Here is a 20,575-nt window from a genome sequence, read left to right as displayed (position 1 = left end):
ACCCCAAAAGGGGTTGGGACCCACAGGTTGAGAAGCGCTACTTCAAAGGTTCAGCAGTGAAAGGGGAGAGTGTTGGGGGCGGCTAGCGCAGGAAGCTTGGTGCCCTTGGATGGGGTGGGCGCTGCTCGGAGTGCCCAGGAAGCACAGCCTGGCAATCTGCTTCTAGAACAGCGGTTCTCAGCCTGGGGTCTCGCTCCCAGGGGGTCGCCCGATTCATAATAGCAAGATGACAGTGACGAAGCAGCAGCGACACTAATGTTATGGCTGGGAGGGTCACCCCCACATGAGGACCTGTCTGAAAGGGTCCCCGCATTGGGAAGGTGGAGCACCACCGCTCTAGACGACAGAAGAATCACCGCCTCGGCGTTGTCGCTCCACACACGCTCCCACACGTGGGCTGGCAGGAGCGGGATCCTCAGCATGCTCTCCGTCTCGTGTCAAAAGGAGCTTTTGACATTAGAGCTGAGCCTGTCTGCTGGCCAGCGGGGTCAGAATCCAGTGGGGGTGTAGGAGAATGGTGTCGGGATCGCAGTGCGGGAAGGGCTGAGAAGCAGCTGCCGGGGGGTGGAGCTTGAGGAAGTTGCCTTGGAAACCCTGGCCCTGGAGCAGCTCCTCTGAGGCTCAGAATGTTTCCACTTTGAAGCCAAGTCTGGACGTGGTGTCCGAGCTGTGGTCCGCGGGTGGGACGAGAGGTCAGGGCTGACGCTGCCCCGCCTGGCTTCTCCTAGGCATGTCACCGACGGGCTCCTGAAGGGAGCCGACGCCACCCAAGCCGCACAGTACCTGGCGATGGAAAAAGAGGTGCTGCGGAGCCAGGAGGAGGCCCCCCACGGCGCAGGCGTCCCCGGGGACGTGAAGGCAGAGGTGGTGGCCGTGCACCACGCTCAGAGCTCGCCCGTGCTCATGCAACAGTCCCAGCACTCCTCGGCACTGAGTGCCGCGCAGAACCCGCCGGGGGCACCGCCGAGCCCCCCCACCGCCCTGAAGGACAGGGGCCCCCTGCTGCCACCCGGCCCCCAGTCCCCACAGTCACCCGTGAACGGGTCCACCGTGCAGAGCCTGTTCATGGAGGAAATCCACAGCCTGGGTGCCAAGAGCAGGGCCGTGTCCATCGAGGTAAGAGTCCATTCCACGTCTTCCAAGCCCGTAGAATGGAGGGTAGCGTGTGGCCCTGCCCCTGGAGGAACAGGGTGGAGGCATGATGCACATGTTGCAAACGCCGATGTTCAGCGCTGCACATGGGTGTCCGAGGACAGCGTAGGTTTTGCTCCGTGGTAGCGTTCTCCCTTCTAACGTGTGAGCTCCGGTTCAACCCCCAGCCAGGATCCATCACATGCAGCTACCCCCCCACCCACCAGTGACGTCTCAAGCGTTCTGCTGTTGAGCAGGTTTTGGTGGGACACCCAGACTAAGGTGAGGACTAGGAAGAAAGGCCTGGTGATCTATGTCAGGAAAACCGGCCACTGGAAACCTTCAGGGCATGGGGCCACCGAGAGCTGGCTGTCTGGAGGCCCCCAGCAACAACACCCATGGCTTTCAGGAGCCTGGTGCTAATATGTCCAACCCGGTGCAGGCACCCACCTCTAGGCTGTGGGAAGGTGGGGCAGTGGTAAACGCCCGTCTGCCTTTCTAGGGGTAAAGTGCCCTGATTTGTGGCATCTGCCAATGGTGGTGGTGTAACTCCTCCCACTGTGCCCGGCTGAGTGCGGGCCAGTGGGAGCTGGTCCCAGTGCCCAGGCAGGCATTAAAGATGAGGCTTTGGCTCTGACCACCCATCACGCAACAGGCTAGGTGGGATCTGGGCGAGCAGAGTGTGGTGAGGGCGCCCTAGGCACAGAGGTGTAACCCTGCTCGCGGAAAAGCTGCAGAAAGAGGCACCTGGGGAAACAGTCCAGAAATGGATTCGGGCGAGTGTGAATTCCAGCCCGAGAGGTCCGGAGTTCGTTTTGTAGATCGCAGCAGACTGCTGCCACGTTGGGGCCAGTGGGAGCATGGCATCGTCAGGAAGTTACCAAAGTTACCATGGAAACAGACAGAATGGTTTGGGCGATAGGCTCTTAGAACACAGTCTCCCAAACTTACTTGGCCTTTTAGAAAAACAAACAAAACTGGCATTTCACTCTTGAAGAAGAAAGGGGGAATACTCCACAGCGCCCCCTAGCAGTGAAACATTTGTGTCGCTAGCTGTTTTGGGGGCCCCCAGGTGAGGGGTCGCCCACTTAGGGAAACAGTACTCTGGAAGTTCAGAGCCACCTCAGGGTAACAGACGAGGTGAAGTCCTGCAATAGAGAAAGATCAGGCTGTTTCGAAATGCTCTTTTTATTAAGAGCTGGTGTCCAGTCAGACAACCCACTCTACTTTCCCAGCTCTGTCCCTACAACTTGCCCTCCCGCAACCTAGTGCCAGGCCTTCTGCCTTTTCCTGACAAATCCCCAGGGGGTACCTCAGGTTGGGCATGTTCAGTTGACCACTTGCTAAGGCCAAGTTCATGGCTACTGCGCTCTGAACAGTAGTTAGCTTCTCTCTGTGCCAGCCTGAGTGACTGTGCCCCTGACCTGAGCCAGCTCTGTAAAAAGACTCATCACAGCACGGGTGGAAATGCCCCGGAGGAGGAGGATTTGTCACCAGTGCTTGGCGGATGGGGTCAGGGTGATCCTGGTCGAACACATTTCCTTCTAAGGATGAGTGGATTCGCCCCTTTGATCCTGATAGTTAAAGTACGTCACTGGGACACCTCGTGTGTTTGGGAAATATTTATTGAGCTCCCTATGGGCATAGTTATATTTGCGCTTGGAGGTTGGTGGGGGAGCGGCTTGGTGCCTCTCTCCCAGCGCTACCGCTGACTAATGGGATGAGCTTTGCTGACTCGGCAGCTATCACTGAGGCCTGCTCCACACCAGGCCTTCTAGACACTAGCCCGAGGGAGTGCAGAGAAGAGGCACAGTCGATCACTGGATGGTCTCCCACGAAGAGGATGCACGCTGTGGAAATAGGGGAAGGAAGGGAGGGACCCTGAAGGGCGGAGACGAGAGCCCGCCCCTCCGCGCCCTAGACCTCAACCTACGCAGGACTCCTTATTCCTAGAGCTTTTTATTTTTAATGTGGTTCCTATTTGTTTGAACATTAGCATTTAGAAAGCAAAGCAGACAAGCACGGTGGGTGGTGGCCTGTGTGCACTCTGGAAAGCACGTGCCTGTGTTCCTTCTGTTCCATGTCGGCAGCGGGAACTCCCGGGGTGGCGTGGGGTGCCTGAGCTGGCTTCTCTCTCTGTGGCTGTCACTGTCCCGGGCACAGCAGTCCAGTTGGCTGCGGAAGGTGTGGCTGACGGCACGAGAGCCAGGTAGCCTGGACTTGGCAAAGAGGGTCTGGAGTGAAAACAGAAACCAGGACCTTACTTCTCCAACCTGGCACCTGTATTTCCCTACCGGTTCATTCACCAGCTGTGCACTATCTTCTCCCTCGGGCTTTTAAACGCCCCTTACCCTCCAGAAAGCGGAAAGGCGCTGGGAAGAGGAGCGGCACAATCGGGACCACTGTGCTGGGAGGGAGTTTGAGAAGCTCCTGGAAGAAGCGCAGGCCAGTATCATGAAGTCCATTCCCAACCTGGAGGTGCCGCCTGCCTCCAGCCCCCTGCCCAAGGGACACGCTCCGGGGGACCAGTTAGAGCTGTCAGGTAAGACAGCAGGTATTCCTGGTGGGCAGGCCGGGGACTTCCCTCAGATCGTGTTGCCACCAGCCTGGCCACTGTGCCCACGCACCCCAGGAGCCGATGTCAAGGAGTTCAAAAAGGTAGAGAACGGATTGAACTATGGACTGGTATGATGTCTGGATTAGCTCCTAATAAAATGGTGTGGGAGAAAAAAATCATATAAAATATAATGATGGGAAGAAAAACCATCCCAAGGCGTTCCCTAGAGCCTTACTCCCACTCTTGACCTGTAACAAGTGTTGGGAGACTGCCTTCCTGCCGGGATGCCAGGTTAGTCATCTGCCCTACAAGTCCTTGCTCAGTGTCGGCCCCCCTAGGACCCTTCCAGGACCCAGCAACAGTCTCCCATGAAGGGAAGGGGAGTACTGCTCTCCTCATTTCAAAAGTCTCTACCTCATGACAGGGATCGTCTTGGGCGTTAATGTCATGCTTCTCACCGTAAGTCTTTCATCCGACGGCAAAACTATGACATTCGCTGAACTTACTCCCTCTTATCTTCTTCCCACGGAAGACATTTTTTAAACATTGTTCTTAAATTTGTGTTGCTCTTTTAAAACCGTCTGTGAAAAAACAAAAACAAAAAACCAACAATGATTGTTTTTGGAGGAATTCCACTGGTAGATCCCGAGAGTCCCCTGTGGCTCGTGGCTCCCCCCTGTGAGTTGGAGTGGCTGGTTTTTTTTCGGTCTATTTCCAGGCCTTTCTTCATAGGCAGCTCTCGGTGGACCCACACTTCCAACTTTGCAGTCATTGGCCGAGCTCCTTAACTCTTCGCACCACCCAGAAATAGACACCCCCCCCCCCAGAACCCCCACTACCATCAATTCCATGCTGGCGCGCACCCCACCCCCGTGAGTTTCTGAAACTGACACTGTTGATGGAAGTAGAAAGCCTCATCTTTCTCCTGAGGCACTGCTGGTGGTTTCGAACTGTGGACTGTATGGATCGCAGCCCAACACACAACTCTGACACCATCAGGGTTCCTATTAATAATATACACTCCACTGTTAATTGCTCGCAAGAAAAAAACAAGGCTTTCTACTTCTGTAAGTGTTACTGTCTCAGAAACCCACAGGGGCAGTTCTACCCTCTCCTGAACGGTGCCGGTGGGTTTATTAACGTAGAAGCCTATTTATGACCATCTGTACATGTTGGTCCCTCTCCCTTTATTTGTCCTGGATGTTACTGTTTTATTTCTGTCTGCTAATGAACTCTGAGAATGAATAGCTAACCATTGAAATAGCCAAGGTTCCTGGGCCGTATCCACCCCAAGCATTCTCACTGTGCACACTGCGAGGCTGGTGAGCGTGGGCAAATCCCCAGCGCACCCAGGAAGCAGAGACCACTGCTGGGAGGGTGGACCATGTGCTTCTATGCCCACCTGTGTGGTCTGCCCCTGGGTCGCCCGCCAGCCGATGCAGGGAGTGTTCTGCTACTAACAATCACCTCCCTTGACCCTGATGGCTTACCTACCACCTCTTTATTACAGTTCTAAGTAGAAATGCACCAGAAATCTCCCCACAACAACTGTGTCGGGATTGCTTAGGAAAGAAGAGCAGACTCTTTGGAGGCAGCCCTGTCACTAGGGAGACAGTTCTGACAAACCTCTCTGAGGAGCTCCGCTGCTTTTCTGAGCCCTGGCATAAGGTCGCCCTCCGAGAAATCCTGACCAAAGGCTGCCTTGAGTTTCCATTGAGCAACACCTTTCCCCACTCACTGGGTGGCCGAGGAGCCCGGTGGCATAGTGGCCCCACACTGGGGTCTGCAGTTTTAGCCCACCAGCCTCTCCAAGGGAGAAGGGTGTGGTTTTCGACTCCACAAAAGAGCTAGCGTCTCGGAAACTCACGGGCAGTTCTACCCTGTCCTGTAGGTCACTATGCATTGACGTCCACTTGATAGCAGTGAGTGTGGGTTTTTCCCACTTACCAGAGGTGGTTTAGGACCCCTGGTGGTATAGTGGGCTATGTGCTGGGCTGCCAATCACAAAGTCTGCAGTTCGAACCCACCAGCCACTCCACTAGAGAAAGATGAGGCTATCTCGGAAATGACAGCCGCAAGTCGACAGGCACACTTGTACCCTGTCCCATCAGTGGGCTCACTCTCAGTCAGAATTGGGTTTGGGGGAACCTGAGCAGATATCACCATTTTCCAACCTTCGATGCCAACCACGCAAAGTATGAGTCTACAATCTCTGCACACACTGCCTCCATGAAGAATCTTTTCCAGCCAGATAAAACCACTTGGCCTTTGGCTCTATTCTCTGTCCCCATCTGTGGCCCATCTTCTATTGACCTGCACCCTGCACCAATCCCTGCCGCTGAGGCACCAGGAGGTAGAGGTTGTAAAGGCTCTGGGTTTGCCATTGGAGTTTTTAAAAGGGGCACTCGGTTTCCTTCTAGTAACAGTGACATGTAGGCGGCACTGATGGGTACACATTGGACTGCCTGCCATAAGGGCAATGTTCAGTGTCCCCTGCCGGTCCTAGGAGAAATGCTCCTGTAAAGACTTACAGCCTCGGAAACCCTATCTCCCCCGACCTCAGTAGCTTTGAATGGAAATCGCCTCGATGACAGTAGGTGTGGCTTGGCGCTTATTACCTGCCGAGCAGTCCCAGTACGCCAAGCCCTGTTCTGAGGACTTTCTGTATAGTTAGTCCTGGAATCCTCTAAACAGTCCAGTGGAGAGAGGCTATTTTAATCCCCCTTTACAGGTGAGACAACGGAGGCACAAGGGGGCTAAGTACTTTCCAGAGTCCTCTGGGATTCCCATCCCAGCTGCGGCTCCTGCTCCCTGTCCCCAGAGAAGGGAGAGCGACTTCTAAGTCCCATCGGGTCCCTGGGTGGGGCAGTTTGCACTGGGTTTCTAATGGTGAGCTTGGCCCCACCCAGGGGCATCATGGGAGAAAGGCCTGGCGATGACTTCCTGCCTGGCGGTTCTCCTCTGTACCACGAGCCGTGAGAGGCAGCAGGGACCTGTCAGCATCAGGTTCAGGTTCCGGCTTAGACTTTAAATCAGATGGTGTTGAGTGCACAGAAATACTCTGGACTTTCTACACGGGAGTTGAAAAGAGGCTGTTTTACACAATCCATTGTTTTTTCAGAAGACTCACCAACTTCAGACCAGGACTCGGAGAAGCTGGGGGGGAGGTCCCCGCCTCCCCCACCCCCACCCCCCAGGCGGAGCTACCTACCAGGATCTGGGCTCACCACCACGAGGTCCGGTGACGTGGTCTACACCAGCAGGAAGGAGAGCTTCACTGTGAAGGTGAGCCCCGGTGCTGTCTCTGACCCTCCGTGTTCTCCTTCAAAACGTGTCAAGTCGTGGGGCAGAGGCGGAGGGAGGGACGTGCACACGCAGGCGGGGAAGACTCAGAGTCTCCGCGTTTGGACTGCGGCGGCGGCAGCAGCGCAGACTCCTCTGGAGCCTGGCAGCCTAAGAGAGCGGAGGTGGGGCTGGGGAAGGAAGGAGAGAGAACCCCTTTTTCTGAACATGCCCGGGATTGTGGCAGTCTGCGCGGACAGGTGTTCAAGCTTTAATTTCCACTTAACTTTGAAAGTTCTGCTGTTGGTGTGGTTGCGGGCTCAGATAGAAGACTGCTGAACTGCCCAGTAAGGATTATCGAGGTCTTTCTCGTGTTATCAGGCTAGCCCGGACTGCAGTGGGGGTCCACAGGGCACTCTCCTCCAGGCTGCAGGCCCTCTTCCCTGGCCAGGCCTCCTGCATCATAGTCAGGGAGGGTAGAATATGGAAAGAACCAGAAAAAGTACGTTAAAAGACACATATCGCTAAGTGCTATTGACAGAAGTAAAGCAAAGGTATATTGAGGTAGTTTCAGGCGCCTTGTTTTAGAAGAAGCCCATTGGGGGGGAAATGAACACCCCCGTCCCTCAGAGACTTGCAGCACCTCTTGATAGAGGCGAGCGCTGGTGTAAGCAAGAAGTGCTCTAAGCCCATCCACAACCCTGCATTCCATTGTGAGGGTGGCGATACCCGGAGGGTGGGATGGAAAGAGGGAACCGATTACAATGATCTGCATATGACCTCCTCCATGGGGGACGGACAACAGAAAAGTGGGTGAAAGGAGATGTTGGACAATGTAAAATATGACAAAGTAATTTATACATTATCAAGGGTTCAAAATGAGCTGATGTCAGGGGCTTAAGTGGAGAGCAAATGTTTGAGAATGATGAGGGCAATGAATGTACAAATGCGCTTTACACAATGGATGTATGTATGGATTGTGATAAGAGTTATATGAGCCCCCAATAAAATGATAATTTTTATGAAAGAGTCCACATAAAACAAAACTAAAAACCAGATTGCCTCAGGTCAGGGGCCAGGGAGATGCCCTCCAGGAAAGGTGCTCCTTGGGGCAGGCTGCTTACCTGTGGTGACACAGGTGACACAGTTCAGTGTGGACCGTGACAGCCACTTGCAAGGAGAGAGGGTGGTCGGGGGGTGGATTTCTTAAAGCGCACAGAAGGTTGAAGGGTCTGTTTCACTTGTCGTTGTCAAATGGTGCCTTGTGGGCGCAGAACTCAGAGGGATAGCGCCGCCTTGTCCCCGGCAGAGCTGGGGGCCACCGAGGAGCACATGTTCCCCCTGACCATCTCTGGTTTGCGTCCCCCACAGGCAAGCCCTGAAGATGCTGGACCCACTTCTCAGCCCAGACCCACACCGGCTCCAACAGAGGAGTCTGTCCCGCCGGTCCCCACCGTCTCCTCAAAGGACGAGGAGGAAGAGGAAGAAGGAGACAAAATAATGGCAGAGCTCCAGGTATGCGGACTCCAGGTATACCCCCTGCCCTCCTGTCTGGGGCTGTAGTCCTCCCTCCTAGCTTCCTCCGAGGGCTGGCACACGGCCCACTGGGTGGGAGGTGTGCCAACTCTCAGTGGGCATGACCTCCTTTCACCCCCGAGGTGGCCCTGACGGAGTTCTGTTGAACAGAACAGGCCTCTTGCCACACCGTCCAGGAACCCGTGTGGGCAGAAGAGTCCAGTGCGAGCTCTCTGAACCCCTTCTCTCGCTGCTGTGGAGCGGCTCCACCCCAGCCACTTCTCTGGGCGGAATAGGTCTTCTCCCAAGATTTCTCAGCCTGTGAATCTCCACGGGAGCGGACAGCCTAGCGGCTTGGTGCTGTGTGGCCATAGCAACCCAGATGGGCATCCTAAGTGCCAGCCATACTCACAGTTGCTTCCGCCCGCCCCGTCTGTGTCTGTAATGCTTGGACCGAGGGACCCTGGTCCGTTTGGGCTTCTCCACTGCATGCAGCCTCCTGTTCGCCGGCAGTGGTGGCCTTTCCCAAAGGCAGGCGGCGTAGCTCACTTCCATCTTCTGTGTCCTGCAGGGAAGCAATGCTTTTAGGCTTTTCATTTTTAACTAACTGACAGAGTGCGCTCATACAGTTAAGACAAATACAGAATTACCCAGTGGGCCAGAAATTCCACTCCGGGGTATGTACCCCCAAAGAATGGAAGCCAGGACTCGAATGCGCCCATGCTCCGCACTGTTCATTGCTGCACTAGTCAGGGCAGCCAGTAGGTGAAACAACCCAGGTGCGCACCGAGAGAAGCAGGTGAGCAAACACACCGTGCCCTTTCAGCCTCAGAGAGCACTGAAGTTCGGATCCATTGAGAATATGCCTGGTGACAATAGGTCAGACACCGAGTGACAAATGCTGTGTGACGCCATGTATTTGGAGTATTTAGAAGAGGCACAACCTGAGACACACGGGCTGATGAAGGAGCCCTGGGGCATAATGGCTCCGCCGTGGGCTGCACCCGGCAAGGCTAGCAGTTCGAAACCACCAGCTGCTCTGCGGGAAAAAGACGGGCTTTCCACTCCAGGCACAGCTCTGTCTGTCCCGTGGGGCCGCTAAGGATGGGTGTCGACTCACTTTCACCGAGTCTTACTAAGGGCTGATAGGAGGAGGGAATGGGAAGCTGTTGTTTACTTTTTAAAACGGCAACGAGGCTCAGGGGCTGTATCCAAAGACAGTGCCACCTTCAAACTGACTCTGCCCTGAGTCTTTCTCCCCTCTAGAAACGTGTCTACTCAGAGGCATGCGTATTTTCACATGAAGAACACATTCAAGAGTTGAGTTTTTGTTTATCTTCCAACTGTGCAGCCCCTGGGTACATGAGTCTCCTGGGCACAGTGTGTGCACATACGCATCACTGCATGGGCGCGTTAGGTGCCAGACGACGGTGCACGTGATGTCTCTGGCAGTGTGAACCCTGGCTTCTCAAACAGTGTCACGGCCTTCAACAGTGCATGGGGGCGGGGGCGGGGGCCCTGCAGGCCCACGGAGCTGCCCTCTTCGCTCGGAGCAGGGAGAACATCCAAAGCTTGTCTTTGAAGCTGCCCTGCTCCAGCTTCCAGGGACTCCGAAGTTGGCTGCTTGATTTTGACAGGGACACAGGGCTATGGGAGCGAGCTCTTACTCTTAGAGAGCTCACTAAGGCAGAGATGGACCTGGGGTAGCCCTCTGCCAGGGAGATGGTGTCCAGGTGTGAGCGTGTTGGGACTGCCTCCCTAGGAAGCACAGACCTGTATAGTCACGGCGCAGGAAGCAGTGGTGTGTGTGGCAGCCCCTGTAAGGACCTGGCGTGTCTGTCCCGGGCTGCTCAGGAGTGCGGATCGGTGCTTTCCCTACCATGTTTCCAGCAGGCTCTGGGGTCATATGTTGTAATATCTGCTTCCACATCATGGAATTATGGTGCAAGTTGTCAAGACTCTGATGTGATGTAAGACGAGATCTCCCGGGATACGGCCTGCACAGGAGAAAGAGAGAGGGAAGTAGGGGACCAGGGACCTCCTACAGCAAGATAGGAATGCCTCCCGCGGCCCAGGGAAAGAATGAGGACGAGGACAACCCGCCCCAGAGCTGAGAGAAACCTCCTTCCCTGTGGCACCCCGAATTCAGACTTCGCCCTCCTCCTCTGTGCGAGAACAGGTATATATATGCCTGTTCATGCGCACCACGGAGCTTGGCTGAAGTGGATGATAAACACTCAAACCGTCCACTGCAGCCCACACTGACCTGTGGGGCACGGGAGACTGCTCTTCAGAGCATTGGCAAAGGCTGATTTTCCAGAAGTTGACCGTCAGGCTTTCCTTCCAGGGTGGCTCTGGGAGGAAACTCAAACCTCCACCTTTTAAATTAGCCATCGGGCATGTTGACCCTTTTGCTCCATCCAGGCAGTCCAAGCATTCGTTTCTGACAGAGAAGGCACTGATTGACCTGTAGCGTTGTCAGTCCCCTGCAGTAGCCCTCCAGGCAATAGTTCAGTGTTACACCCACGTATAGCTCTACACTTGGGCACCTCCACTGAAGTGTGATAGCCATTTTTAAGGACCTTATTGGCATATAATTCATATACCTTACAAGCCAATGATTTAAAAGTCATTCTGATTGAATGCAATCAATTTTAGAACATTTTCTTCATTCAAGTACTTCATGTACATGAATGTGTTATAAGTTCATTTTTCCCCCAGCCTTCACTGTAAGCAACTATTAATCTGGTTACTATCTCTGTAGATTGATGTATCTTGAATTTATATAAAGAAAATCATCCCCCCCCCCTGCAAAAATTAAAACTAACAAGAACAAAATAAAACACTGAGAAATCTCAATTCAAAAGAAGTCAGAAAATAATAAGAACTAAGGCAAATTAAAACAAGTTGAAAGGGGAAACAAGATGTTAAATTTTAATACAGGATCTGCATTAATCCACTTTATGATGCGTTCTGTCTAAGGGAAGGCTGTCCCTGGTCAGGGACCCGAGGGGATTCAGTGGAAGCGTATTCCATGTGGGGACTCTGCAAACGGGTATTTGGGCCTTCACTGTAATCCCTAGCCTTCTGCAAAATAGGGTGCTCAGAATTTAAGTTCTAATGCAATTAATTCCCTCCTCTGGTCTTAGATGGTATTACTTACAATCTCTGGATTACACAGGGTGGTGTGCTTCTTCTGTGTGAATTTAGCTGACACCTCACTTAGATGGTGCTTGTTTTAAGGAAAAGCTTTTAAGACCCCAGACACTATTCTTTCTGATAGCTGGGCACCATCCGATTTCTTCTCCACACTTTACTATAGCACCCATCCCTTCAAGTGGGTAAGTATCAAGTAGGACTTCATCCTAGGTTAGGGCTCGAGATCCAGTCATGTATCTGAGGTTGACGTATATCCCTGCCCCCCTGTAGTGCAAGCCTTAGCAGCTTTTGGAGAGATGGTATAAATGACCTCCATGGGCCTTGGGTAATTCCAATAGTGGTATCATGAAACAAGCCCGTGGCATGGAATGTAAAATACTGTTGAGCGCAGGGTGCCATTCATATATAGGAAAAATTTTCAGACTCAACTGCGGGGGGGGGGGGGGTTTTAACTAAATGAATATTAAAAACTTAAAGGCTGGCTCCTGTTTAAGAAAGCAGTGCAGGTTAGACAGAATACCCTTCCCTCTTGATAGTCTCAAATTGACAACAGATTATGTAACTACCACAGCAACTAACTCCAGAACAGCCCCCCCCCAGGATGGGGGTGAGGGGGGGGGTAGTGTTGTGAGCAGGAGCGTTTGCCAGGGGTGTCCCACTGGCCGCATGCCTGCCTGTCTGTGTAGGGCTGGGCCCCACGCCTCTGACTTCCCAGCCTGCTTCCCCCTTTTCCTCCTCAGGACAGCCTGGCCATGTTAACCTCGGTATTTTAACCCTTTAGGCATTCCAGAAGTGTTCCTTTACAGACGCAAACTCAAACAGTCATGCCGAGCAGTTGCGGACAGACGGTCACGCTAAAGACACTAGGCCCGGGGCCACAGTCCCACCCAAGGACAAGAAGGTAACAGGGCACCAGGCATCTGCCACACGCTCCTGACAGCCCTTTGTTCCCTGCTCGGATACTAACACGCTCCCCTGTGCCTGTCCCTCTGTGCGCCCTTCCTCCGCACTGTACGTCGTTTTCTTAGACTGATGGAGACACAAGTTTGGGTGTGGAGTGGAGCCATGCGGCTCCAGTGTCCAGCGTGAACGTCATGGGCCGAGCGCGCAGCTCTTGGGAGTGTGTGCAGAATGGAAGGGCGTCTTCCCAGAGGAAAGAGAGGGTCACACATCGAGCCCAACTGGATTCTGGCGAGGCAAGGAGAACTGGGCCATGCTGGATCTGCATTGACTGATTTCTCGAGAGTCCGTCCCCAGGCCTTTCCTGCACGGTTACTTCGAGGGAGACTCGAACCACCAGCCTTTCCGGTTGTGGCTGAGCCCGACTACGTGAACTGCCTGAGTACCAAGGGACTCCCTTTCAGGGTTTTCAGAACAGAAATAGGAAAACTAGAGGCACCACTCACATGGAACATGTTTTCTTTTGTTTAGTATCTCTTCTTGGGCAAAAAGAATTGTGTTAACAATTAGTGAAAGCCTTACATTCAGGAAAGGAAACGCACAGTAGAGCTCTAAGCCTGCCTGCCAGTATATCCTCGTCAACTGCAAACCTAATCTCACCGCCAACCAATCGCTTCTGCCTCACAGCAACCCCGTAGGACAGAGTAGAACTGCCGCTGTGGTTTCCACAGCGGTAAATGTTCGTGGAAGTGGAAGGCCGTGCATCTGCACAGCAACCAAGAGAGAACCTGAAATTGGGGGGTCAAGATGCCCGAAAGAGAAACAGAGACATGATGGGATCAGGAAGTCCGATCAGAGACCAACTTCGAACGACTTCTTTGTAAAGCTTGGGCTCCAGTCATTTGGGGACCTTCGCAGGCAGATCACCCTGTCCCTTGTTCCTAGGCCCTCATGGAGCATCGAGTCGCAATCCGTGCGTGTTCTATAGACAATGACTCTGTGAAGGGTCACACAAAGCCTTGGACCTCGCCCAAGTCCCTGACTTCCCGGGAGACCACCAGTGACTTTGTCATCCTGGCATCTGGTCCTCGACAAAACCTCACCTTTCTCCCAAGAACCGGCTGGTGGTTTCAAACTGCTGACCTTGTGGTTAGACCAGCGTGTAACCCACTGCGCCACCAAGGCTCCTCTGTTCGTCTCATATAAACATACAAATGTGTATTTTCCCCAAGGTTTAAGGATAACACACAGAATTTGCTCTTCAAGTCTCCACATTCTCAGAGTGCCTTCCAGGACACAAGCTCAGGAGCAACGAGACTGTAAAGGACGTCAGCCTGGGGGTTAGGACAGCGAATGGAGTTGGAGCTGGGGCTTCTCTGACCTTTGGGTAGAGCTATTTTGTTTTATTTAGCGTGTGGGTCTAAATTTCAGGATTAACGAGCTGATCGAACTCTTATGCAGGAGCTTGGGAGAGTCCGTGGAAAAATGGAATGAAAGACAATGGAATGTTTCCACACACTTTCTCAAAGCCCAGCATATTCAGATTGCAGATGACAGCCACGCACAGGATGGCATGAGTCAGCGACTCGTGGCTCGCCACACTCTGCTAGGAAGTTCCGGGTCCCAACCCCAAGGTGACCCCATGCCCTCCTCCCTGGCTGCCAGACCCCATCGGGGAGACCTTTTGCGGCACCCATCGAGGTGCCTTACATAGGAAATGATGGCAAGCCTAGGTGGGAGGTCGTTGCTGGTACAACCTGCTTGAAAACCTCCTGCCAGTGAGAATTCAGTCTGCGCGACTCCCGTTGCTAATTCAGGTAGCCACCGTCCTTGGTTGCCTGACACTCCCCCCCACGGAGGGGGCTGCTGGCTCGCTTAGCTCCAGGCTCGCTCTGTCGCAATCAGGACTGGGGACTTGACGCTTCTCAAAGACCCTTCTGGAACAGCTACCAGCTCATTGTAGAATGCTCCTGAGTGACTGCACACAGTTGGCATGGAGGCCCTCATCCTGTGATTTGAAGCCCCCACCCCACTTACCCTAGTTAACAAGCAGGCCTTTTCTGAGTCTCCAGCTTTGTCGGGGATCAGTCGTAGAATCTTAATCTCGACGCTTCTCCCCAGAGGCTCCGTCTATCTCGTCAGAACCACGAGTAGCAAGCTTGCCACCACCACCACCCCCAACTTTTGTCAAGATTAACCTTTTCCTGAACTAACTGCCAACCTATCCATGTATCAATCGTTTCTTTAATCCCGGGGGAGCACTATCAGAAAGTTCCAGCCTCGTACTTCAGTTTGATGCAATTGTCATGATGTCTCTTAATTTCTAAATAAGTTACTAGATACTAAAACTACATGCATATTAAGCATCACCCGCCAATTGTTAGCATAATTGCCTTTCGTGCAGATTCATAATTCCCTCGGACTATCAAAGAAATCAACTCCCCAAGTCCACCATATGGGATTAGCTGAGGTTGATGGCTAAGTTACTCGATATAGTTAACATGGCTGCCTTGATATATTGATTCTCTGCCCAAATCCGGTGACAAGAATGAGCGGTGCTGTAAAGCCCACACCTGACATCTTGATCTCCATGGACTGCCCGTGGGAGGGTCTTGACCTTGAAATCGGTTCTCAACGATGTCGACTGCACACTGACGGTTACCATCGCTAATGTTGAGTAGGGCCGGGGTTCCGACCAATCAGAAGGACGCCAGCCCCAGCCCCGGGTAAATGGGGGGCAGCCAGACGGTCCATTCCTACTCTGATTCTGTGACTGCGTGACAGCCTGCCTCCATGTTCAGTCTTCTGAAAGCCTCTTGCGGGGTGGCTGCATCGTGGTGTGTGTTTGGGGGGCGGTCAGAGGAAGGCAACAGGAGGGGGTGGCTGATGATGGCCAGTGCCCCGTGCATTTTCTACGTTTCCATGTAATTAATACCTTGTTGCTCGTGCATCGCGCCTTGAGTGTGTGTCCGTCTCTGTCCGTGTTCCGCCAGGGCCGGGGGACTGGACGTCGTGGCTCGGGGACACTGGCGTCACTTTCACCAAAGGGGGTCGTGTGCTGCTTCTTCTTGGGCTTCCACCGCCAGCAGACAGGGCGGTGGTGGTTCAGACATGGCAAGGTGTAGTGGCTGAGCATTTCTAGGCCCGGGCTCGAAGACTCCTGATCACACTGATGTTCGACAAGCGCTCGGGACCGCGCCCTCCCTGCTGGGCCCTGAGGACAGGGAGAAACGGTCTCCACCCTGCACCACAGAGTTTCCAGAGTGGAGCTGCACTCAGCTGCCACCATCAGCGCAGGAGTGGCCACGGGCCGTGGCAGAAATGCTGAGATCACTGTCGGTCCTTCAGATACGGCCACCTTGACTGCGCTTGTGAGTCTGCAGGTTTCCTTCGACACGTTCAACTTGGAAGTACAAAAACCACAGGTTCATTTCAAACTTGGGCCAGGGAGAAAGGGTGCTACGTGTTAATCTCGGAGTACCCTCTCCCAACCCGGCAGCTGTCCCTCGGGGCAGTTTTTCTAAAAGAGGCAAGGAAGGGGGCTGAACCGGAGGAGACGTTAGAGATCTCTCGGTCCAGTTCCTCGGTTTGCAGGCAAGATGACTGAGGCCCAGAAAGGAGTGACCTGCCCCAAGTAACACACCAAGGGACAGACCTGGCCAGAACCAGTGTCCTGCCGGCCAGGACGCTGGGCGTCTCCCGGCCCCGAGGTTCTTCTGGTCTGCGATTCCGCTGCGCTCGCCATCAGTTGTTGAAAGGAGTGGGGCAGTCATGCCGGATTGGCCCTTTGAGTCTCCAAACCCGCCCCCCACCAAATGTGAAATCCAGGCGCTATTTCACGCACTGGGATTTTCCATCCTGGAAGTTGCAGAACAAAGCCTCCCGAGGTAGACAGAGCTGTCGGCGTGTGGTGTGGTGTGTGGCCAATGTGCGCGCTAACATGGTTTGGACGTAGACTTCAAAGAGCAACGTAGTGGTAGTCCACTTTGGGAGGGGGGTGTGGTTTTTGTGGAGTAACATGTCCTACACTATCCTACCAGAATTCGGAATTTTTCCATGAAGACATTTGGAAATCTGAAGTTGAATCTGAAAGTGGACCCCAAGTGGAGCCCCGAAAGGTGAGTCCACCGGACCCGCGTTCCCCACGCTAGCTTGCAGATTAATAACCGCCCAGTGCAGCCCCATCTCTGACGGACGTGTGTTTTCCCTCCTCCGCCCGTCACCCTCCCAGGTTCCTGCAGGGCCACGACGACGTGGTGACCGTCCTCAGGACCTGTGGGACAGCGGCGTGAAGGGCAGGAGTTGTGATGCCCCGAGAGCACACACAGCTGGCCTTTCAGTGAAGGAGAAACCTGACTCTGTCGGGAGCCTGCTTACTGGGGACAGCCCAGCCTGTTCCCAGAAAAATGCAGTCAATCCCAGCGTGGCCGCCATTGGCTCCCCGGAGGAGGAACTCGGCAAAGGGCCTGGAGTCTCAGAGTCGCAGAGCCAGTGGGTGAGCCATGGAAAGAGAAAGGAGGTGACCGCACCGGGCCACCTTCCCCCTCCCGCAAGGTCGACCGAACTGGGTGTCCATGGAGGCAGAACACAGGATCCACAAGATGCCGTCGTGGCTGAGGCAGGGCAAGTCGTCCTGAGGCCCAAGGGCGGGAGGCATGCCAGCCCGACCCCCGGCGACGGAGGAGAATCCCTGTTAAGTTCTCCCACAGAAGAAGCCCCCACCCCGGACAACATCGCTTTCATGATCACCAAAACGGCCGTCCAGGTTTTGTCCAGCGGCGAGGTTCGGGATATCGTGAGCAGGAAGGGCGAAGATGTTCAGACAGTGAATGTTGACGCCAAGAAGGAGCTGAGCGCCCAGCCCGGGGCCCTGGAGGGTGACGCGCCGGTCATGTGCCTGGACAAGAAGCCGGTGATCATCATTTTTGAGGAGCCCATGGACATCCGGGCTGCCTACAAGAGGCTCTCCACCATCTTTGAGGAGTGCGATGAGGAGTTAGAGAAAATGATGACAGAGGACAAGATCGAGGAAGAGGAAGAGGAGGAGGGCGGAGACCCTGCCGCCGCCTGGCATAACCCTCCGCAGGTGTGTCCGGAGCCGGTGGCCGAGGCCAGCCTGAGACCGAGGCAGGAGACCGAGGGCACGTGGAAGCCAGCCTCCCAGCCCACCGAAACCAGCAGGTCAGAGGGGCAGGAGGCTGGCGGGCCTGATCTCGGCCAACGGGGGCAGGCCGATGCCCCAGCCTCCGCGGGCAAGTGGGACCTCACGGAGGAGCACCCAGAGAGCCCCAAGAAAAAGTTCAAGTTCCGCTTCCCGAAAAAGCAGCTGGCCGCCCTCACCCAGGCCATCCGCACGGGCACGCGGACAGGGAGGAAGACCCTGCAGGTGGTGGTCTACGAAGAGGAGGAAGAGGATGGGGCCTTGAAGCAGCACAAGGAAGCCACGCGGTTCGAGATCGCAAGGCCTCAGCCTGGGGAACCTCCCAGAGCGCCCGCTAGAAGAGAAGAGCAGCCGGCTCTCGCCGAGAGCCCATGGCAGCCCTCCCGGACGGATGATATTCGGAAAAGCACCTACAAGACGTTGGACAGCCTGGAGCAGACCATTAAGCAGCTGGAAAACACCATCAGCGAGATGAGCCCCCAAGCTCTCGTGGACACCCCACATCCTCCCGACAGAGCTTCCGCTGCCGGCTCATCTCACCTGGTCCAAGAGGCCTCTCCCCACAGCGCACCCACCCTGGATGAGGCTTCCAGCACCCCAGAACCCCCCACGGCTCCCCCTGCGGCTTCACGTAAGGTACCTTGGTCCGCTGCAAAGTGAAGACTGGACCGCTTCCCTAAGTCTGCCGTAATCACCTGTGTCCCACGGGGTCTCGCGATGGACGCGCTTCCTTTCAGGTGGCTCGGTTTTGTGTCGTGTCTGCTCCCCTTGACGCCTCTCTCACACTCCAACCCCCCCTCGCCTTCGAAACACGCCCCCGACCCCCGGTGTCTAACCGCTAATCAAGTCTCTGTTGCTGACTGGTGTTGGGCAAACGCGGGGTCAACCATTTGTTGTGTGAAGTGATTGCCCTGGTCCCTACCCACATTAAAACCTGTCTGATCAGTAAGGGGGGAAGCGGGTTGTGGATTCTGTGTGATTCTTGGAATTCTCCCCTGGTGTCTCCTGATGTCCACCTGCTGGGCCTCTGCTGCATGTGGGTCTGGGGCTTCTCACTCCTTGCTGCTCTGTACACTCATGGGGCCAGCCTCGCGCCCGGTCCTCACGCTCTGCCTTCTCTCCCCCCGCCTCTGCTCTGGCTCCCCGCAGGGCTCCAGTGGGACCACGCAGGCAAGCAGGATGCCCGTGCCCATGAGCTGCAAGAGCAGACCGGGAAGCATGGACAAGCCCAGCAAACCGTCCAAACTGCAGGATCCCCGCCAGTACCGTCAGGTAGTTTTACCCTAAACCCACTTTGCGGATCGCCATGAACAGTCTTGCTGTTAAGAAGCAAGGAAGGGGCTGCCTTAGTGTACATCGAATGCGTTCGTGTTTGGGGTCGTCTTTTTTGTGGGTCTCTGCTTTCGCTCGGTTTTCCTTGGGAAACGAACGATCTGAGCAGGCACCCTGGACCGGGGGCATGGAGGAAGGCCTGTGGAAAGCCCCCACCGCGCCTGGTGCATGCTTTGCCGTAGAGCACCTTCTCCTCTGGGACTCTGTCGCTCAGCATCCGCCCAGGGGGCTTGCCCTGGTGAATGTAGTGGTGCGTGCCAGAGAGGCACTCGGGCCACGGCCACACAGAGAGCCTGCAGCCGAACTGCCCTTAGAGCCACGGATCCTAACGTAGACTGTGGACTGCTCCCTGGTACCCTCCTCGACCTGCCCCTCACACCCCTCGCCCACCCCCCCGACCCCCAGTAACAATCCCGAAGCCTGGCCGGCTGCCCAGCACTCAGTACAGATGCGAGTCCAGTGCCCTGATCCTTCTGCTGCGTGCTACAGGTCCAGGTGCGGTACAGCACCCCAAGACTTGAGCTCAGACCTTGCCCTGTCTCTCAGAGAGAGGGAGAGTTTTCCTTTAACTTCTCTCTCAGATGGGCTGTGTTGCCAGGCCCCGCGGATTGGATCACGTGACCAGCTTTCTGACAAACTGTCTCCCACCATCTTTATTCACAGGCTAATGGAAGTGCTAAGAAAGCTGGTGGGGACTGTAAACCTACTTCCCCCTCCTTACCTGCCTCTAAGATTCCAGCCCTTTCTCCCAGCTCTGGGAAAAGCGGTCCTCTGCCCTCCTCCAGTGGTGACAGCCCTAACGTCCCCGCACCGCCTGCCACTAAACCCCCCGTTGCTTCTTCTAACCCTCTCAGCCCCCAGCCAGGACGAGCCGCCCACTCGGCCTCCCTTATCCCCTCCGTCTCTAATGGCTCCTTGAAGTTTCAGGCCCCCCCTCATCCAGGTAAAGGTCACCATCTTTCCTTCCCACTGCAGACTCAAAATGGCCGCGCAGCCCCGCCTCCCCCCTCCTCCTCCTCCTCCTCCTCCCCTCCCTCCCATCTCCGGATCTCCCCGACTCCCTCTCTCCTCCTCTTCCTCTCTCCCCCTCTTTCCCGACGCCGGGCTCCACTGCACCCCCTCCCCCGGGCCCCCGCGGTTCGTGAGTTGACTGAAGGGCGTCAGGTTTGGGGAGGGGTCTTCTGCTCGCCTGGGTCCCCGGGACCTTGGGCTGACTCTTTGTGCCGAGATTGCTAGCGAGGGCAGGGCAGGCGGGGTCAGGGTTCCTTGAGAACAGGAGCCTGGCCACCGGAGTCCCAGGCTCCGGGGGACGAACCGGAGCGTGCCCTCCCTCCCTCCCTCGGCACCCCTGGGCCCCGGCGGTGGGGTGGGAGGGACGGGACCCAGTGGGGGTGGACCCCTGCTTCTGGGAACGCGCTGGCAGTCGCAGCGCCTGGGTGGCCAGGGTCCCCGGGGAGGGCTTTTGCCTTGACCCGCCCCGGGGCGGGGAGGTGGGGGGCCGGGGGCCGGAGGGGCGTGGCCTGGCTGCGCTGCTGGGG

General features: G+C 55.4%; 1 protein-coding gene and 1 long non-coding RNA gene across 3 annotated transcripts in view; one reads left to right on the top strand and one right to left on the bottom strand.

Annotated features, from left to right (window-relative positions):
- The window catches only part of KIAA1217 (KIAA1217 ortholog), a 384,056-nt gene that overhangs the window by 363,059 nt on the left and 422 nt on the right, over window positions 1-20,575 (top strand). The window contains exons 13-21 of one of the 2 annotated variants that reach the window (XM_030888347.2): window positions 729-1,116; window positions 3,490-3,673; window positions 6,810-6,973; window positions 8,342-8,485; window positions 12,426-12,545; window positions 16,585-16,662; window positions 16,776-18,341; window positions 18,855-18,977; window positions 19,701-20,089. In XM_030888347.2, coding sequence (XP_030744207.2) covers window positions 729-1,116; window positions 3,490-3,673; window positions 6,810-6,973; window positions 8,342-8,485; window positions 12,426-12,545; window positions 16,585-16,662; window positions 16,776-18,341; window positions 18,855-18,977; window positions 19,701-20,089 — 3,156 coding nt within the window. Of the gene's footprint in view, window positions 1-728; window positions 1,117-3,489; window positions 3,674-6,809; window positions 6,974-8,341; window positions 8,486-12,425; window positions 12,546-16,584; window positions 16,663-16,775; window positions 18,342-18,854; window positions 20,090-20,575 lie in introns of those variants that run through there. The other variant, XM_045283522.1, reaches the window with a different exon arrangement.
- On the bottom strand, window positions 3,078-7,632 carry LOC123520890. The gene is made up of 3 exons (XR_006679411.1): window positions 6,900-7,632; window positions 4,147-4,269; window positions 3,078-3,365 (listed from the first exon to the last, which is right to left on the bottom strand). It is a non-coding gene; the product is annotated as an uncharacterized LOC123520890 (long non-coding RNA).

The sequence above is a fragment of the Echinops telfairi genome, unplaced genomic scaffold, assembly GCF_000313985.2.
Source record: "Echinops telfairi isolate 266 unplaced genomic scaffold, ASM31398v2 ScPeMD7_7461;HRSCAF=8499, whole genome shotgun sequence".
NCBI classification, from domain to species: domain Eukaryota; kingdom Metazoa; phylum Chordata; class Mammalia; order Afrosoricida; family Tenrecidae; genus Echinops; species Echinops telfairi.
Note: the sequence above shows the minus strand (reverse complement) of the source record. Positions and strands in the feature narration are given on the sequence as shown.